Source organism: Myotis davidii, unplaced genomic scaffold (assembly GCF_000327345.1).
Source record: "Myotis davidii unplaced genomic scaffold, ASM32734v1 scaffold705, whole genome shotgun sequence".
NCBI lineage: Eukaryota > Metazoa > Chordata > Mammalia > Chiroptera > Vespertilionidae > Myotis > Myotis davidii.
Window position 1 is genome coordinate 1,198,190 of NW_006296405.1, and position 15,891 is coordinate 1,214,080.

A 15,891-nucleotide genomic window follows, 5' to 3' on the forward strand; every position below is an offset into this window, starting at 1 on the left:
GACCTCTTTGGGTTCCTCTTATTTGGGACTCTCTGGGTTTCCTGGGCTTGTAAGTCTATTTCTTTCACCAGGTTAGGGAAGTTTCTGTTATTTTTTCTCCAAATAAATTTTCAACATCTTACACCAGCCGTGGGCAAACTACGACCCGCGGGCCCGATCCAGCCCGTTTGAAGTGAAGAAAACTAAAAAAAAAAAAAAAACCATACCCTTTTATGTAATGATGTTTACTTTGAATTTATATTAGTTCACACAAACACTCCATCCATGCTTTTGTTCCGGCCCTCCGGTCCAGTTTAAGAACCCATTGTGGCCCTCGAGTCAAAAAGTTTGCCCACCCCTGTCTTATACTCTCTCTTCTCCTTCTGGCATCCCATAATGCAAATGTTGCTATGCTTGAAGTTGTCCCAGAGGTTCCTTATATTGTCTTAATATTTTTGGATTTTTTTCTTTTTGCTCTTTTGATTAGGTGTTTTTTGCTTCCTTATATTCCAAATTATTGATTTGATTCTCAGAATCCTCTACTATACTGTTGAATCCCTATAAATTTTTCTTTATTTCAATTAGAGTGTGCTTAATTTCTTTTTAAAAAAATTTTTTAATTGATTTCAGAGTGGAAGGGAAAGGGAGAGATTGAAACATCAATGATGAGAGGGAATCATTGATTGGCTGGATCAAGCCGGCAACCTGTGCATGTGCCCCTGACCAGAATCGAACCCGGGATCCTTCAGTCCACAGGTCGATGCTCTATCCACTGAGCCAAACCAGCTAGGGGGAATGTGCTTAATATCTTACAGTCCTTTTTCATGTCTTTGATGTTCTTAGTCAGGTTCTTAATTCTCACTAAGTCCCTTGAAGCTCTCATTAAGATCCATGAGCAACCTTATAACCATTGATTTGAACTCTGTGTCTAGTACTTTGCTTGCTTCCATTTCTTTATTTCTCTCCCTGGAGATTTCTTGTGTTCTTTCATTTGTGACATGCTTCTTGGTATCCTGTGTTTGTTTCTATGTATTAGGGAGAGCTGCTATGTCTCTTGGAATTGGTAGAATGGCCTGTGTAGTAGGTGTCCTGTAGGACCCAATGGCTCAGGCTCCCAGTCACCCAAGCTGGGCACTCTAGGTGCACCCCCGTGTTTGCTGTGTGCACAGTCTTATTTTAGTTGAGCCTTAATTGACGTTGGCATCACTGGGAAGAATTGATCTCTAGGCCAATTGGCTGTGAAGACCAGCTGTTACTATAGTGGAAGAGCTGTTGTGCAGAAGACACACCTATGCAGCAGGACTTGCTTCAGTGGGGCTTTAGTGCTCACTGAGTCTGTCCCTTGAGTGTGTTGCTATGAATGTGTACAATTGTAATCTGGTATGGTCTGAAGCTGTCTACTGTGTGCACTGGCTCAGGTCTGCTGGGAGGTGCAAACTCAGCCACTGCCTGGGGCCAGTGGGCAGGAGATACAGAGCGATCTGCAGATGACTGCTACTTGTGTTGGGCTTTGAAGTGCCCAGGCGAGACCAAACTGTGAAGCCAGGCAAACTGATATTAGTGCCAGGTCTTGGGTTTCTTATTGATAGTTATGGAGCATGGTGATGCTAGCTACTTCTTTCTTAAGAGATTTTAGGAAAGTCTGAAGCCTGAGCCAGGATAGGCCATCCATATGAGAAAGCCATTGCAGAAAGCTTGGGTGGAGCTGCAAATTGGATGAGGTGGAGCCTCAGGAAATCACCAGAATGGAGCGAACTGTGTGGGCCAGACTGATGGAAACCCAGATATGGCTTCCAGTCAGCTCTGCAATGGGGGAGGTCTCAGCATAGGAACAATGACCCCTGTGAGCACCCCCGTCTGGGAGAAAGCCGCTCCCAAGTTCTTGCTCCGATGTCAGGCAATCTAATTCCTCCTCATATGTCCCATGAACCTCCCCAAGCCACTGCCCAAGGGCTGGAGTTCAGAGGTAGTGAGTCCAAGTAAGTTCACGTGCAGACCCTTTAAGAGGAACTCTCTGGGTCTCCAGCAGCCTCCGTGTCATTCAGCCACAATCCCCACTGTTTTTTACAGCCCGAAATTATAAGGACTTCACTTTTCTAGGACTTCCATTGAGCCATATTTCTGTAGGTTCTGAATGATGGTTGTTCTGTATTTTAGTTGTAATTGTTTTTTTTAAATATATTTTATTGATTTTTCACAGAGAGGAAGGGAGAGAGATAGAGAGCCAGAAACATCGATGAGAAAGAAACATCAATCAGCTGCCTCCTGCACATCTCCCACTGGGGATGTGCCCACAACCCAGGTACATGCCCTTGACCGGAATCAAACCTGGGACCTTTTAGTCCGTAGGCCGACGCTCTATCCATTGAGCCAAACTGGTTTCAGCTTTAGTTGTAATTTTGATGTGGTTGTGGGAGGCCGCATCTTGGTTCTCCTCCATGGTATCTACACTAATAAAAGACAAACATGCAAATTGAGTGTACTTTTGCTACACCTTAAGCCATGCCCACCAGCCAATCAGAGTGACTATATGCAAATTAACCCAACCAAGATGGCAGCCACGGAGCTGGAGCAAGCAGGAGGCTTGGTTGCCCCAATGATGGAGGAAGCCAAGCTTCCCGCCTGCCGCGGCGGCTCTGAGCTCCACTCAAAGCAACAAAGTTTTAATTATAGAAGGTAAATAAACCCCAGATACCTGCTTTCAGCCAGCCGTGGCCACGGAGCTGGAGCAAGCAGGAGGCATGGGTTGCCCATGGCGATGGAGGAAGCCAAGCTTCCCTTCCGCCCGCCCTCGCTGGCTCTGAGCTTCTCTCAAGGTACAAAGTTTCAATTATAGAAGGTAAATAAATTGTGTGTTTTTTACTTTTAGCCTTGCTCAGATATTTATTTTTGATGGAGTATATGAGTCTTGTACAGATTATCCTATATAATAAAAGGGTAATATGCAAATCGACCGAACGGCAGAATGACCAGTTGCTATGATGCACATGACCATAGGTGGCAGACGCTCAATGCAGGAGCTGCCCCCTGGTGATCAGCGCACTCCCATAGGGGGAGGGCCACTCAGCCAGAAGCCCTGAGCTGGGTTCCCAGCTTCCACAGGAAGTGGGCCTAAGCCAGCAGTTGGACATCCCCTGAGGGATCCTGGACTGTGAGAGGGTGCAGGCCGGGCTGAGGGACCTCCTCCCCCCGAGTGCACAAATTTTTGTGCACCAGGCCTCTAGTCCTATCTAATAATAGACAAATAGGGTAATTGACCATACATTTGCTACATTTCCCATTGGCTAATCAGCGAGATATGCAAATTAACTGCCAACAAAGGTGGCGGTTAATTTGCATATGTAGGTAGGAAGCGGCGGGAGCAGGGAAGGCTTTGAAGGCGGCTTCAGTTGGAACAGTGATCAAAGTGGGTCCGGCTGGAGCAGCGAAGGCTTTCAACGCGGCTCTGGCTGGAGCAGTGAAGGCTTTGAAGGCGGCTCTGGCTAGAGCAGCGAAGGCTTTGAAGGTGGCTCTGGCTGGAGCGAAGGCCTGGGTCCCTGGTGCCGAAGGAAAACCAGTGCAGGCAGCCAGGGGAAGGGAAGGCCTATTGCATGAATCTTTTCGTGCAACAGGCCTCTAGTCCTATATAATAAAGCCTAATATGCAAATCGACCCAACAGTGGGATGACTGGTCTTTATGAGGCACACTGACCACCAGGGGGCAGATGCTCCACGCAGGAGCTCCCTCCTGGTGGTCAGTGCACTCCCACAAGGGGAGTGCTGCTGAGCCAGAAGCTGGGCTCACAACTGGTGCGCACAGCGGCAGTGGCGGGAGCCTCTCCCGCCTCCACAGCAATGCTAAGGATGTCCGGCTGACAGCTTAGGCACCAGGCCTCTAGTTTCTTATAATCCTTTTTATTTCCTTAGAATTGGTAATAATGTCCTCATTGTCATTTCATTCCTGTCTCTTTTAGTTAATTTAGCTAAGGTTTGTCAATTTTGTTGATTTTTTTTAAGAATCAAATCTTGGATTTTGTATATCTGTTTTAATCTTTATTTCCTTCCTTTTGCTAGCTTTGGGTTTAGTGTATTCTTTTTCTAGATCTTTAAGGTATAAAATTAGGTATTGGTTTGAGATGTGTTTTGTTTTTAACGTAAGAGTAAATAGCTATACATTTCCCTCTTAGAACTGTTTTTGCTGCATCTCATAGGTTTTGTTTCCATTTTCATTTGTCTTAAGGTTTTTTCAAATTTCTTTTTTTTTAAAATATATTTTATTGATTCTTCACAGAGCAGAAAGGAGAGAGATAGAGAGTTAGAAACATCGATCAGCTGCCTCCCGCACACCCCCTACTGGGGATGTGCCCGCACCCAAGTACATGCCCTTGACCGAAATCGAACCTGGGACCCTTTAGTCCGCAGACCAACGCTCTATCCACTGAGCCAAACCGGTTTGGGCTCAAATTTCTTTTTTAACCCAGTGGTTGCTTTAAAATGTTTTAATTTTTACATATTTGTGAATTTTGCAGTTTTCTTTATTATTTTCATTGTGATTTGAAAAGATACTTTCTATGATTTTAATTCTTTTATATTTATTAGGACTTATTTTGTGGTCTGTCATCTGGTCTGCCTTGGAGATGTTTCTGTTTTTTTGAGGTGTAGTTTCTATTTTCTTCACTTGAGTCCCAACTGAAAGTCTGGAGTATTTACCAGGGCTCCTCTTCCTTGGTGTGCCCTAAGTTTGTTTTCATCTCCCCAGTCTTATGAGACTGCCCAAGGCTCTTTAGCCTCTTGTCTTCCACTTTGAAATAGGCAAATGCTTTTTCCTATGAAAAAGTGGAGCTAAATATTGGGCTGATCTCTGTGCTTTTCTCTTTCATCTCTGGAATTTGCAGCTTCATGTTCTAGCTATCTTGATAGCTTTGATGTCCTCAAAGAAGCTCTTTTTTTATTCATCTTTTGTACTTGTTTTAGGATGGAAAATTGGTGTAATGCCATCCAGTATGTTATAACCAAAGTTGAAGCACCTGACAAATGCTATGAGAATGATAGCGTCAGATTGCTTAGGGAGCATATAGAGCATAAAACTAACTCCTGTGTGTTACAAAGCTTCACTACACTTTCTATTCCCTGGCTGGGTACCTCAGTTGTTTAGGGTGTTGTCCAGATAAACCAAAGTTGTTGGTTTGATCCCCTTTAAGGGCACATACAAGAATCAATCAATATTGCATAAATAAGTGGAACAACAAATCGATATTTCTCTCTCTCAAAATCAATTTTAAAAAAGCTTCATTGCACTTTCTAAAAAAAGTGTAAATTAAATTTTTACAAAAAGGATCTTACAAATCTGTACCTGTATCTGTTTTTCAATTGTATATTTGGAGATCTTTCCATATTAGGAATACAAATCCATCTTTATTTTTAAAGGCAATTCCAAAGGATATGTTAAAAAATATTCAGACATTAAAGGTGCTTGAAAAATAAATCTTTGCATCTCTACCCCCAGAGGAAATAGTATTTTTGTTTTGTTTTGACTTTTGGTTCTGTCCTTCATTTTTGAGACCTCTCTTTTTAAGGAGATAGAAATGTTTAGGTCAGAAATACATATAACCCAGCATGATCAGTTGGTATTTTTTGCTAGTTTCTGCCATTCAGATTAAAGCACAACATAGCGCTGCACAGTCAATGAACTTTTTCACAGGGTCCTGATCTCTAGTGGGTTGAAAGGTTTCACTTGGGAGAAGACTTCAGACTAGTTCAGTTTAATAGGCAATATTATTTTTGTTTTGTTTTGTCTATTCTGTTTTTAAACAGATATAGAAAAAAAAATGTATAACTTAATGAATTACTGTATACAGTGTTCATATAGACACTACCAAGTCAAAAAATAGAACTTCACTGGCCACTCTAGAAGTCTTCCTTGTGGCCTGTTTGAAGTAACTGCTTCCTCTCCCTAAAAGTAACCACGGTCCTTTCATAGTAATCCCTTCTTTGTTTATCTTTATGGTTTTATCACCCAAATGGGTATTCTTCCACATTACTTTGATCCTGCTATTTGTTTTTAAAATATCTTCTGAGTGTCTTTTAACCTATGGGTTCTTTCTCTGTGTGTGGATTATTTATCTGTTGAGGAATCTGGGTCATTTGACTTGCTGAGTTTCCCTATGGTCTAGATTTTGATGATTGCAGTATGATGCAGTTCTACTCTCTTCTGTATTTCCTGAAAATTGCCAGCTGGATCCAAAGGCTTGATGAGACACAGAATGATTTGAAATAATTGTCATTTGATCCTGTTGTTTCATCAGGATGCACATACTATCTGATTGTCTGTTCTCATGATCTACTACTATGAAACAAATTACCTCAAAACATAGTGACTTAAAACAAAAACAATTTCATTGTGTCTCATAACTTTGTAGGTCACGAATTCAAGCAGGGCTCCGTGGAAGATAATTCTGCTCCATGAGGCATCCATTTGGTGGATGGGCTGGTCTGGAGGTTCTCAGATGGCTTTGTTTACATGCTTGACACTCTGGTAGGAATGGCTGGAAGGCTGGACTTAGCTGGGCTCCTCTTGCTTTCCATGACTTTCCAGAGACTTCCTGGTCTTGTACATTGTCTCTCCAGCAGAGTAGTCTGAGTTCTTACATGGTAAGTGTCAAAGAATTTGTGAACATAGTGTAAAACCACCACAGTAACAAATATTTTGGGAAGATACTTTGATATATCATGTTTCTCTTTAAAGTTTCACCAACTAATTTTATCATTTATACATGAATCTTGCCAGTAGCAGTTATTATCTGTAGTGTTTCTATTTTTCTCATTCCTTCTACATTCATTACCTAGCATAGGATATAAAGTGTCTTACAGCCTATAAATAACACCTCAACAGTTATTCAGTTGTTATTCACACCTGTATGACTCCAGGATATTAGCTTTATTTTTTAGTTATAATCTAATACTATCATAATTAATTTTATTACCCCAGATTTTCTAACTGTGGCCATTGGAAGCTCTTTCAGGTTGACTGTTATGTCCTTTGGACTTCAGACTAATTTTAAAAATGTTTTTCTAGCCCACTTTTTTTGTAGGAATATTATTCTGTTCATTATTTTCTTCTCAACCACTTCTGTATATATGGCATTTGACTTCGTTTGTTTATTTTTAAAAATATATTTTTATTGACTTTAGAGAGAGGAAGGGAGAGGGAGAGAGAATTATTGATTGGCTGCTCCCTACATGTCCCCGACTGGGGATCGAGCCCACAACCTGAGCATGTGCTCTTACTGGGAATCACACTGTGACCTCCTGGTTCATGGGTTGATCCTCAACCACGGAGCCACACTGGCCGGGCCATTTGCTTATTTTTGCGTGAAATTGGTTTTTTTTGAACTTTTAGAAAGCATGGTTAAGGATAGTATTTTCAAATTTAAAGAGCTTCCTTTTCTGTTGTTTTCAGGTAGTATTTACAAACATGGTTTATTTCTAAGATTTCCTAGCTTTGTTAACCTTCTCCTTTGTTCCCTTTGTCTCATTTGTACTTGTCCTGTATAATTTTGATTCTGTTCATACTACTTTTCAGTTTAAAGCCCTGTCCTAGCTCTTCAGTTTCAAGAGTTCATAGAGATTTCCATCTCTTTAGCCCTTACATAGACCTCTTTCATTCGCCTTTTCTACCCACCAAAACCTCTTCCATTTTCAAATATAGTCCTCAAGTTGGCTTCCTGTGCTTTCTAGTGAATACCTATTGGCTCTTTTGTTGTTCTTTCGCTCTTAGATCCATTAGCTACCTGTTGTTTCCTTCTACTTCTGCTTCTACTGAAGAAACTCTACAAGTCTTGTTGATGTCACTGGTTTGTCCCCAACCACTTAAAATTTGGGGTTCTTGGAGATAACTAGGTAACACTTAGTTTTGTTATAAATGTCCATAGTTCTTTAGTTTTACTGCATAAATACTCTGTTTTTATGAGGGCATTTATGGAGATTTCAAGGCTTCACATAATCTTTTTTTTTAAAGTGTCATTTTGAGCAAAATACATTTTAATGGCATATTAAGTAACAGATGTAGTTGAGTTACTGGTTGGATAATGAATCACTAAAAATTATGTGGCTTGGAGATTTTTTGTAACATGCTGGGGTACAAGTTCCAAAAAAAAAAGTAAAATAATATGATCTAGAAAGAAGTTAATGTTTCATGCTTATATTCCACCAACTTACTGATTTAAAGTGAAGTTTTATTTCAATAAACCTGTGGTGAATTTCAGGGTCTCTATTTTTAGTTTACTCTGGAAACTTGTATAGGCATTTATTCTACCTTTTTCTCCCTTGACTTCCTGTTTATCTTTGGAAAGATCTTGAAGAATAGCTATGGCCCAGCCAGTGTGGCATAGTGGTTGAGCGTCAACCCATGAACCAGGAGGTCACAATTTGAATCCCGGTCAGGGCACATGCCAGGGTTTCTGTCTCTATCCCAGTAGGGGGCACGCAGGAAATGGCCGATCAATGATTCTCTCTTATCATTGATGTTTCTCTCTCTCCCTTCCTCTCTGAAATAATAATTTAAAAAATCACTATATATTAGTTGTGAAGTGCTCTATCTTCATAAAAAATTGACTAGGTAAATCTGTGTGATTTCTCTTCACATTAACTCTATTCCCGAATTAAGACTGAAAATTTTTTTCAGTCCATCATTGCCAGTCCATTTTAGCCTTTTCCCATGAAGAGGCAGTTTGGTGTAGAATTGCTTTACTGTCAGTTGTTAATTAGTTGCCTATTGTGTGCTGCTCGATTTAATTCTCAAAAGTTATCTTTCAAAATAGGAATCCATTTTATAAATATGACTAGCTGTTAGGGACCAAATTCTATGCTTTTGTTCTCTTTATTATTTCTATACAAACACTTATTTTCTCCTTTGAAAATGACTTTAATAGCATGAATAGTACTTTGCCAAATATATAAAAATAATTTAATTATGTGAGATATTGACTTGGGATATCTTGAGAGACTTTCCTGAGGTTTTATTCAGGAACAAAAGATCGAAATGTTTCCTGTTTATTAATATACTAAATTAGGTTCCAGACTCAATTCTCAGAGTGAATAAAGCTTATTTATTTTAAGTGGAAAAAAGAAGAAACAGCCAACCTATACATTAGGGTTGGAAAGTTATGCAGTGACATTTTAGCTTTAGTAGAAACTTTTGGGACATTTTTCTTCATAATCTCCTCCCTACACAATTAATGATTCTAACAGCAGGTTTAGATTTTTTGATTCAGTTGATAACTCTTATGCTTTCCTAGAATTAGTCAGAAGAGTTTAGGTAATATTTTTGTTTAATAGAGCCTATAAATTTTAAGTATAGGCTGAGTAGTGGATAATTTAGTTTGTCAGATTTTTCTTTCATTATACTTTGGTATATAGGTTGTGTAATATTAAATTTATTTAGAAAAGCAGTCCTTAAGACATTTTGTTTGATCTGCTTTCAGGTTCATGCATGGGAGATTTCAGACCAGTTGCTACAGATTCGACAGGATGTAGAATCATGCTATTTTGCTGCACAGACCATGAAAATGAAGATTCAGACCTCATTTTATGAGCTCCCCACAGACTCTCATGCCTCTTTACGGGACTCATTACTAACCCATATCCAGAACTTGAAAGACTTGTCACCTGTCATTGTAACACAGGTAAAGCCTATGCTTCTCATTAGGGAAATTTGTTAAGACCATTTGGATATCAAATTAATTTTTATTAACATTGCCAGACCATGTGAAGTAATGCTAACAACTTTATTATACACTAATTGCTATATTCTTATAAGTGGATAGTATGTGAAAGTTTAAATATTTTGTATTAATCTTAGAGTTCATTTTAAACTAGCAAATACTGGGACTGGGGGAGTTGAGTATAGGTTTCATAGACAGCCACATGTGCCCCCCCACTCCTTCTTAAAATTGCAGATGATGAAAACACTGTGCTATTCTGGGCCAGCGGTCTATGTAGTTGCCTTTAAAAAAATCTTTTCTGGACTGATTGGCTAATAAAAGTGTCATGAATGAAATGGTGAAGTAGAGCATTTGGCCTTTCCCCCTTAGACAGGGAAATAACTTTAGGAAGGAAAACTGAAGCTTCAGTGAATACATACATATGTGTTCTTTGCCTGGCATAGAAGTGCCCTTGAAGAGGAAGGAGGCTTTTGCATGAGTCTTCAAGATGGGAAATGGCAATTCATTACTTGAGGAGTGAGTCAATGGGCTGACTTTGTCAGTAGCTTTGGCTTTTTGACAAAGTAAAATTTCTCTGTCCATGAAGTTCTATGGTATTGCCAAATAAAAGTAAGTATTGTTATATCCTGAGGAAAATCTATTGTCTGTTCTTCTTCTTCTTTTTTTTTTTTTTTCATTTTTAAAGGTTACCTTTAAATCCCAGTAATGTGTAGCTAACCTAGGAGAGTGTGTATGGTATAGAGTTGTGGGTGTCAGTCTTGTTATTGTTTGGAAGAAATTTTGTTTCTTGTCAATACTGATGGTAACCCTATTTCTGTTCATCTGTTCTATTCATTTATTTAATTTCTCTTCTTATTCAGCTGGCTTTAGCAATAGCAGACCTTGCCCTACAGATGCCTTCATGGAAGGGGTGTGTACAAACATTGGTGGAAAAGTAAGTAACTTGTATTGACTGTGTGCTAGCATTTGGGATTACTATTAACCTACACAGAGAAATTTGTTAGCAATAACTAGACATTTGTACTATTTCCCTAAACTCTTAACATAGAATTATTTATTATTAACTGTTGTTAGGTTAAAAGAAAATCATTTAAAATTTAAATACTGCCGAAACCGGTTTGGCTCAGTGGATAGAGCGTCGGCCTGTGGACTGAAAGGTCCCAGGTTCGATTCCGGTCAAGGGCATGTACCTGGGTTGTGGGCACATCCCCAGTAGGAGATGTGCAGGAGGCAGCTGATCGATGTTTCTCTCCCATCGATGTTTCTAACTCTCTATCTCTCTCCCTTCCTCTCTGTAAAAAAATCAATAAAATATATTTAAAAAAAAAAAATAAAAAAATAAAATAAAATTTAAATACTATAAAAATATGTCATGTGGAACATAAAAGACCCTCATAATTTACATGCACACACATCACTTGAATCAACTGCAGCAAAGTCTTTTCATTGCCTCACGGATCACTCTCATTGATAAATCAGCAATTCTATAAAAATATTTCAGGATGTTTAAGATGATAATAAATTGAAAATTGTAAATTGTTGTGAGTATACGTTCTTATTAATTGGGGTGTGTTTCATGTCTGTTACAGGGACAATATTATTTTTAGATACATGGAGCCTGCTACTTTGAATAAAGCATTTCCTCATGGTCTTGGCAAGATAATCTTGATATTTGTTTGCATTTTGGCATTTGGTCAGGAAATTATTTTTGAACTTAGTGAATGTCCTTTTTACCTCCAAGTATAGTGTGTCATTAAAGACTTTATATGGATAGTTTATTTTATTTCAAAGTAAAAAGCAAACACCTTTTTTCTCCTTATTCCTATATTTCATATTAATGATTGGTTATATAGCCCTCTAGATTTTCTTTTAAGCATTTTATAATAAATAAGAGTACACATATTATATTACACATATGCATATATATGTATTTGTTCACTCATGTAATATGTTTCATATACTTTTATCACGTATACCTTTGGATATCTTTTCCTGTTATGACATAGATAGGTATTTCATTATAATGGCTATGTATGTTGTATTGCATAACTTGGAACCTTTTTTATCTTGTTTATTTATGAGGGACCTTTATGTTTTCCCAGTGTTTTTACTGTTACAAAGAAGTACTGCAGGGCACAACTTTGTATGTGCCTATGAGATTTTTCTGAGAAATATATCTGGAAGTGAAATTGTTGGGTCAAAGATTATGCAAGTTGAAATTTTGGTTTTCAGATACCCTTCAAAAGTTGTTGTCATAGGTTATTCTGATGGTTCTTGTTACCTTATGTGATTGTGTTCTTTCTGACTCTAAGTATCTTATGTCTCTCTTTTCTTTTCTAGATATAGCAATGATGTGACTTCTCTGCCTTTTCTGCTGGAGATCCTTACAGTGTTACCTGAAGAAGTACATAGTCGTTCCTTACGAATTGGAGCTAACCGACGCACAGAAATAATAGAAGATTTGGCCTTCTACTCTAGTACAGTGGTATCTCTATTGGTGAGTAGGTTTGAAATATGAAGTTGCTGTGTAGGAGCAAAAAGCCATGGTGGTTATTTTGTTCTTCAGTTTCATTATAGTAAAACCTCGATATAAAAGACTAATTCGGGCAAGGGGATGTCCGTCTATCTTCCATTAAAGCTGAAAGTCCATTATATAATAAAGTAGCCTTTCCAAATGCATATGTTAAAAAATTGATTTTTAGAGAGAGTGGAAGAGAGAGGGAAAGAAAAATATGTGAGAGAAATACATTGATTGGTTGCCTCCTGCACATGCCCTGACCAGGGACTGGGCTGGGAGGAGTCTGCAACCACGGTACATGCCCTTGACCGGAATCAAACCAGGGACCCTTTGGCGACATTCTATGCACTGAGCAGAGCCAAACTGGCTAGGGCTATTATGATTCTTTTTAAAAATATATTTTTTATTGATTTCAGAGAAAAAGAGAGATAGAAACATCAATGATTAGACAGAATCATTGACTGGCTGCCTCCTGCAGTGGGGATCAAGCCTGCAACATGGGCATGTGCCCTGACCGGGAATTGAGCCATGACCTCCTGGTTCATGGGTGGACACTCAACCATTGAACCACAATGGCCAGGTGGTTATTATGATTCTTAATCATAGTCTCTCTTCCCCTTTTCCAAAATGACACTAATTTGTTGAAGAGATTGGACCAGTTGTTTTATAAAATACCTTACCTTCTGAATTTTCTGATTGTTTTGTCTTTGTTTCATTTAGTTTGTTTTTCTGTTCTTTGTAAGTCCTCTATTTGGAAGTTATATCCAAAGCCAGACTTACTTCATAGGGATTCCTCAAGAGAATTAAGCCTTAATGATATTAATGCATCCATTGTATGTAATGAATTTTTTCCAATGCATTAATAATAGTACCAGCTATTATATACCATCCTTGGGATAATGAAGGAACTAGTTACTAAAAATCATTTTCTGCAGGACTTAATTCTTTCCCAGAACCCCGGTTGAGAAAGACAAAGGCTTGATGGTTAATTTAAAGGTTAAATATTTTCGAATGGATTAGAAAACTGTGGTACATCTACACGATGGAATACTATGCTGCTCTAAAAAGGAAGGAACTCTTACCATTTGCAACGGCATGGATGGAACTGGAGAGCATTATGCTAAGTGAAATAAGACAGTCAATGAAGGAAAAATACAACATGATCTCACTCATTTATGGATAATTTAAAAAAAAAAAGGAAAAAAAAAATAATCATTGTCAAAAAAAAAAATAAAAAAAAATAAAGGTTAAATATTTTCGGCTAGAATACATCACAGCTACTTCATGTACATCTTATCAGAATATAAATACTTTTTGGTTGGCCTTTCATTTCTGATGCTAGGATTGACTGGATTAAGATGACAGTCTGATTTCTCTGTTATAAACTTTGTCTTCCCCTTGTAATATAATGCAGTTTGTTTGATGGTAGTTTATCATTTTATAAGTGTCTATTCCATGTCAACTTTTTGCCTAATGTTTTAAACTCTAGTTTATAATTGTTGCCACTTTAATTGTGGCTTGCCAAATAGTATTTTATTAATTGTACTAGAGGCCTGTTGCACGAAAAGATTTGTGCAATAGGACTTCCCTTCCCCTGGCTGCCAGCACTGGTTTTCTGCCAGCACTGGTTTTCTGCCGGCACCGGTTTTCTGCTGGCACCCGGGACCCAGGCCTCTGCTCCGGCTGGAGCCACCTTCAGTCTTTGCTGCTCCAGCCGGAGCCGCTTTCAAACCTTCGCTGCTCTGGCCGGAGCCGCCTTCAGTCTTCACTCCGCAGCTTCGCGCCGCCATCTTTGTTGGTGGTTAATTTGCATATCTCGCTGATTAGCCAATGGGAGGTGTAGCAAAGGTATGGCCAATTACCATGTTAGTCTATTATTAGATAGGATAATTAATTCTACTACATATTAGTTGCCAATATCCTGAGTTTCTATTAGAAAGTCAAGATGTCTTAATTCTTTTTTAATTTCTTGTTTTTAAAATAAGGATTTGTTTTAAAGATGCCTCAAATGTTACTGTTTTACTTTTTCTGGCTATTTTTTTATGGACTATTATGGACTCATGGATTTTCATTGATTCAGGGTTTCTACTAAAATAATTCTTTTGATGCTTAAAATGTCATAACTTTGGCTACCTGAGCACTTTTTTGCTTCCTAATATAAAAAGATGGACAGCCCTAGCCGGTTTGCCTCAGTGGATAGAGTGTTGGTCTGCAGGCCAAAGGGTTCCTTGTTCGATTCTGTTCAAGGGCATGTATCTGGTCGGGGCTTGTGCAGGAAGCAACCAATCCATGTGTTTCTCTCTCATCGATATTTCTCTCTGTCTTTCCCTCTCTCTCTTCCACTCTCTCTAAAATCAATGGAAAAATATTGTTGGGTGAGAATTTTAAAAAAAGATGAACATATTTATCTTGTTACCTCCTTGTGCCAGTTCTAGAATTGTTAGTTTCTTTTAGTATCAGCCCCAGTCCAATCAGGAGAAAGAAACTACATAGTGATAGGTGAGAATTTTTTCCCCCCCTTGGGAAAAAAATGTAATATTTTATTATTAAACAACTCAGGCAAAAGTCTAGATTTTCTATAAGTGCGGAAAAAATATGGAACGCTTCATGAATATGCGTGTCATCCTTGTGAAGGGGCCATGCTAATCTTCTCTGTATTGTTCCAATTATAGTATATACGCTGCTGAAGCAAGCACTAGGTGAGAATATTTAATGTAAAGAATGATTCTTTCTATCAGGAGGTTACAGTAATGAGGGATTGTCTAATAAGAAGGAGAGGAGAAACCAAGATGGCGGCATAGATAAACACCAGAGTTTGCTGCCTCGAACAACCACTTCAAAAATACAACTAAAAGACGGAACGGACATCATCCAGAACCACAGGAAGGCTGGCTGAGTTGAAATTCTACAACTAGAAGGAAAGAGAAAAGCATACCGAGACTCAAAAGAGGCACAGTGGGGAAGTAAAATACTAAGGTACAGAGGCGCACACGGAGCGGGCTGGCTGCTGAGGGCGCGGTTGTCGTTTTCAATCAGGGGGGAGTCTCAGGCTCTGAGCTCCAGTTCCGGGCGAGCTCTGGAGACCCAGACTCATACCGGAGAACTGAGACTGTCTGGCATTGGTCGGAACTTGAGGACAGCTTTCTCTCGGAGGGGCTTGCAGCGATTACCAGGACATTGAGAAGTGGAGCCTCTGAGAGCAGCCATAATTGCTAGCCCTGCCCTGTTGATCCCGTGGGACCTGCTCCGCCCAAGCCCTGCAGGGAGGCTTTTGCTGATAGCCTAAGGCAGAGGCTAGATTAGCACCTTTCTAGAGATCCAGGAGCCAGTGTACCCAGAGGTCAGAGTGGGACCATCCAGTTTGCAGCTATGTGGAACCATAAAGGACACACTCAGGGGGCAGACTCAGTGAGCACCAAAGCCCCATTGAAACAAGTCTTGCCCCGGAGGGGTGTCTCTAGCACAGAAGTTCTCCCACTGCAGACACAGCTGATTCTCACAGCCAATTGGCCTGGAGGTCAATTCCTCCCAGGGGTAACTACAACAATCAAGGCTTAACTACAACAAAACTGTGCACAAAGACCACAGGGGGTGCACCAAGAGTGTCCTCCTCAGGTAATTGGGGAGGCTGAACCACTGGGCCCTAGAGGACACTTAGCACAGAAAACCACTTTATCAACACAGGGAAGCATA

The 15,891-nt window shown here is 39.4% G+C and overlaps 1 protein-coding gene across 6 annotated transcripts in view; it reads left to right on the forward strand.

Annotated features, from left to right (window-relative positions):
- The window catches only part of TNPO3 (transportin 3), a 104,664-nt gene that overhangs the window by 29,407 nt on the left and 59,366 nt on the right, over window positions 1–15,891 (forward strand). For 4 of the 6 annotated variants that reach the window (XM_015568891.1, XM_015568888.1, XM_006771385.2 and 1 more), the window contains 3 exons: window positions 9,441–9,641; window positions 10,541–10,614; window positions 12,021–12,177. In XM_015568891.1, coding sequence (XP_015424377.1) covers window positions 9,519–9,641; window positions 10,541–10,614; window positions 12,021–12,177 — 354 coding nt within the window. In that variant the 5' untranslated portion in view covers window positions 9,441–9,518. Of the gene's footprint in view, window positions 1–6,377; window positions 6,610–9,440; window positions 9,642–10,123; window positions 10,290–10,540; window positions 10,615–12,020; window positions 12,178–15,891 lie in introns of those variants that run through there. The other 2 variants (XM_015568889.1, XM_015568892.1) reach the window with 2 other exon arrangements.